General features: G+C 36.8%; 1 protein-coding gene across 4 annotated transcripts in view; it reads left to right on the top strand.

Annotated features, from left to right (window-relative positions):
• LOC136265143 (uncharacterized) overlaps nt 1–3,551 on the top strand; it is a 37,959-nt gene extending 34,408 nt beyond the window's left edge. For all 4 annotated transcript variants that reach the window (XM_066059947.1, XM_066059946.1, XM_066059949.1 and 1 more), the window contains 3 exons: nt 2,459–2,938; nt 2,984–3,057; nt 3,112–3,551. In XM_066059947.1, coding sequence (XP_065916019.1) covers nt 2,459–2,938; nt 2,984–3,057; nt 3,112–3,344 — 787 coding nt within the window. In that variant the 3' untranslated portion in view covers nt 3,345–3,551. The remainder of the gene's footprint in view (nt 1–2,458; nt 2,939–2,983; nt 3,058–3,111) is intronic.
• Nucleotides 3,552–4,294: the final 743 nt, after the last annotated feature.

Here is a 4,294-nt window from a genome sequence, read left to right on the forward strand (position 1 = left end):
GAGCCGGGTTAGTGGTAGCCAGTGCCTATGGCGTCACAGCAGTGTAAAGAACACGTATGTCGAAGAAGCAGCTTGTGTGGATTTATACAATGGGAATGAGTTGTCACAAGTTGTGCCTCCAGTGGCGCCACAGCAGCATGAAGCATAAGCACGGTTTTGAGTATGGACACGCCCACATTACACTTAGTGCAAAATAATGTTTCTACAAGGAAGCTTACCCATTTAGGTTTTAGTAAAATCCATTCATATAGTTTAATAGAAGACGAAAACAGCCTATAAACACTCTAGAAACAAATGGGCACTAAACAGAATTTCCCTGGACTTCTCCATTCATCGTAACAAACGTATGTTCAACATTAATATTGTACCTCCCATAATCGAGTTGTTTTAGGCATGCCTATAAAATAAGTAGGGTGGTTATCCACTTGTTGACCTGGGTGACTAGTCACCTACTGCAGGCTATCAGCCTGAATATGCTTGGAGGGAACATTGCAAATCAATGATTGAAAGTGAGATTTGTGATGCTTGAGGTTTTTCTGCTAGCAGGTTTCTAACTGTTTTAAGAACCGGCCTGCTAGCAGGTCTCTTAGTGGATTTTAGAGACCTCATTATCCTCCAAAGATCTAAGCATACTATTTTCTAAATATGAATTTGTAAAATTTTCTGCTGACTACCTAACTAACTGATACCTTCAGAAACATAATTTGATTATGGGTAATGCTAATACAGGCTTGATTTCTTTGCTGTCTGATGTTGCTCCAGTCCTATAGGTGTGCCTTTTCGCCAACTGCAGCAGCTACAGCGTATGCATCATGGACTTGCCTTTGCATTCCTTTGTGTTCCACTTCTTTCTCCACTACCACATAGGTATTGGTTTGCAGCTAGCATGTTATGGCTTATAAAGTTCTGAATAATGAGATTTGTCCGTAATTTCTGCAGCGGGTGGATAGATTGCAGAAGTGCTTCTTGTGCAGTTTGTTTGTAATGCTGTATAACAATAAAGCTGAAAATGAAGCAAAATGGCCACATTACTATTCAGTAAAGTCATGGTATGCATTGAGTTCTTCAATTGGTTTTGTAATATGTCTGGCTGGCATCATTCTTTCCGTTGATGTGGTATGTGTCAGTTCACCAGTAATACAAAAATAGTAAACAAACAAGTGTAATGAAAAACTAGAAATTTTACTAGAAATACAAAACATGTCAAGCATAAAATTTCTAATTTTCCTTACAGATTTTACTATGGCATTTTGGCAGTTATTGTATTAGTTAAACAGATCATTTGTATACTTGCCATAGAACCCACCAGGGGTGTATCTCATTCACTGGAGTGGACTACTGGACTCGCATAAAGTTTGCTCAAACACCTTTTTCAACCACTAAAAGTGATTACATAAAATGGTCTTGCCTTGCATATTAAAGGCACATACAGCTAACTAAAATCTAGTATTTTAACGGCATGACTTCATAATTAATTGTTTGAGCTCTTGTTAGTAACACTTAATGCAGGCATATTCCAAATACATGCTGCCTTAATACCTTCCTGCTGTTTGAAAGTGCAGAAATATTTTGATCATAGAAATAAAAACAAGGGAGATAGCCAGCTATACTTACATATGTACATTTAGTTACTCCATATAGAAAGTGAGTGTCAAGGCTTCCTGATAAGTGTTTCAATGTACACAACACCCATGTGGTTAATTATAAGTTAATACATATAAACACTGGTATATGTAATACTGACAACATACCAAAATCAAATTCTCAATATCACACATATCACGTGTGTGCATTGGAAAATGATTTTTTCTCTTGGTTAACTGTAACACTACACTCGTTGCTATTTACATATACATACAAGCATTATAATCAAAGAGTCAGTATAGCTAGAGTACATGCGCAAACTATTGAAAGGTTATAGGCGATGCCAAAGCGGTCTTTGTTACATAATGTAAATGCATGGTGTAAAACTTATATCATGTGTGCATGCTATTTTACAAAAGAAGGCTAGGGAAGACAGACAGATGCATTCGCAGTGTTAGCAGCGTGCACAGTGCTTTGTATCATTTCTAGCATCAAACAAATTATTTTCAATAATGAGCTGCACTGAGAGTTTTTGTGCAAGTTTTAAGTCTCATGGTGAATGGTGTTAATTTCTAAAACACTTTTTAGTTAAGTCTGGCTATACCTTATATGTACAAATTTTCGAGGTACATAATTTTCATGGATCGACATGCAAATTTCAGGATTTTAGCAGTTTTATTTTTGAGGATCAGTTGCTTTCCACTGAGGTTATCTATTAGAAAGCATAGAGCGAGTCCAGTAGTCCAGTCCAGTAATGGATACACCCACCCACCAGTGTAATACAGTTCGTAATACTTTGCATAATAATGAGACTCAACTTTGGAGCAGTACCTGATTTAAATCAGTGATTAACTGATACATCATCTTTCATTAGTGATACATCAATTGTACAAAGTTGGATACTATCAAAAATTAGCAAGTCACCTATGGAATCCATTGTTATACTTGGAACACAACCACAACTCTTCTCCCTCCCTGGCTGTTTACTAGTTCATACTACATCAGGGGTCTATCTACTGGACCCCATCTCACTAACACCAATGTCTTGTGAGCTACCATCAAGTAGTAACAGTTCTGGGAGTAGAGTAGATCCCAGTGGTATTATCAGGCCTCAGTTTGACATTGCTGACTGTAGTGTAACTATTTTAAAAGTGTTTGACATTAACTGGGTGTCCAAGAAGGTCACTAGTGTCACTGAACAACCACAACACTTTCCAGACACACTTAGTGGAGAAGTGACAAACACACCAGCTGGTCAGGATACAGTGAAGGATGAACAATCAGATGTCAGTAATTGTTGTGTTGTTGCTATGGCAATCAATAACAGGCTGATAATAATGAAGATCACAGCTGGGTCAGTGATCACATGTTTGTCTCATGTTAGTCACATGTTGTACAGGCTGATGGTGACAGTCAGTATGGACATTGAGCTACCAGGACTGGTAACAGAGTTCCATCACATTGGGGATATTGGTTAGTGGGTCAGCTGTGTGGTAGGTGTGTTATGTTGCTAGGTGTTGTTGGTAGGATATCTTGTGGCCAGTTCAGTGTTCCACGATAGACAACGTGAAGATGTCTACTGGTTGTCAAGGGAGGGGAAACTACTTGGAGTGATTCCTTGTCTTGGAGGTGGTCCTCGTAGTTTCTGTAGCAAGTTTCTTGATGTTCCATCCGAGAATGGAGAAGATCATAGTGGAGTTTATGCCTTTTTCAATGATGGTTATGGAGGGATTGGCAGTGTTAGGTTGTTATCATCATGAATGTTGTTATAGTTTTGTAGTATGAATACATTGAGAACTTTAACCAGATATTTTATACTATATATCTTGCCCTTTATGCAGTTATCAAATCTTGTGTACACATACAGGTTTCATTCACTTAAAACTAACTCCACTGTTTTACTTTTGTAATTTGTAAAATAGTGGTGTTTATTCATGGATATGCTATTATTCGAAATTGTTTCCTTATACAGTTGTGCTGTTATTAATATAGTGTTCAGTATTACAGGTAGATTGTCTGAACATGATGGATACTGTACAATGGACTCAATATTGTAAATTATAATGCCATGTTGTACTAGGAATTGTGAATTTTCTTTTGTGGACAAAATTTCTCATTTATAAAAAAAATACCACTGCACACACATCAGGCTAGTGATAGAGAAGGCAAATACATACAAGTACTACTCTTGTGGTCTTGCTTAGACAGGCCATCACTTTCTTATTTATGAAAGGAAAAGTGTCATCTGGTTATGTGCAACTACTCTAATTGGCAGACAGATAAACAATTGTGGCATTTTAAATAGGGCTCAGATGAATATTCTATTATTTGAATATTCTGAGAATATTTGAATACTATTTCTGGTATTCGAATATTCGTTTCAAAAGAAATATATAACATCAGTGGTAGAGTACATGGAAATTCTTGATCCTACATAAGCACATCTATGACATAAATGATCAGATCATGTTCATTCTAAATTGTATCAAAAAGACATCTTGTACAACTGCAGGATTATTGATATCTCATCCATACCAATGCTGAAAAAGAATATTCGAGTATTCGGTAGTTGTGAATAAAGAATATTCGAATAGAAAAAACCACTATTTGTTTGAGCCCTAATTTTGAAGCAATCAGAATTGGCAGACTTCGACAGATTAAATATCTTCAGTTGAAATTGTCGAAATTTCAACTCTTGGCCATAACCAAC

The sequence above is a fragment of the Dysidea avara genome, chromosome 8 (assembly GCF_963678975.1).
Source record: "Dysidea avara chromosome 8, odDysAvar1.4, whole genome shotgun sequence".
In the NCBI taxonomy this organism is placed as follows: domain Eukaryota; kingdom Metazoa; phylum Porifera; class Demospongiae; order Dictyoceratida; family Dysideidae; genus Dysidea; species Dysidea avara.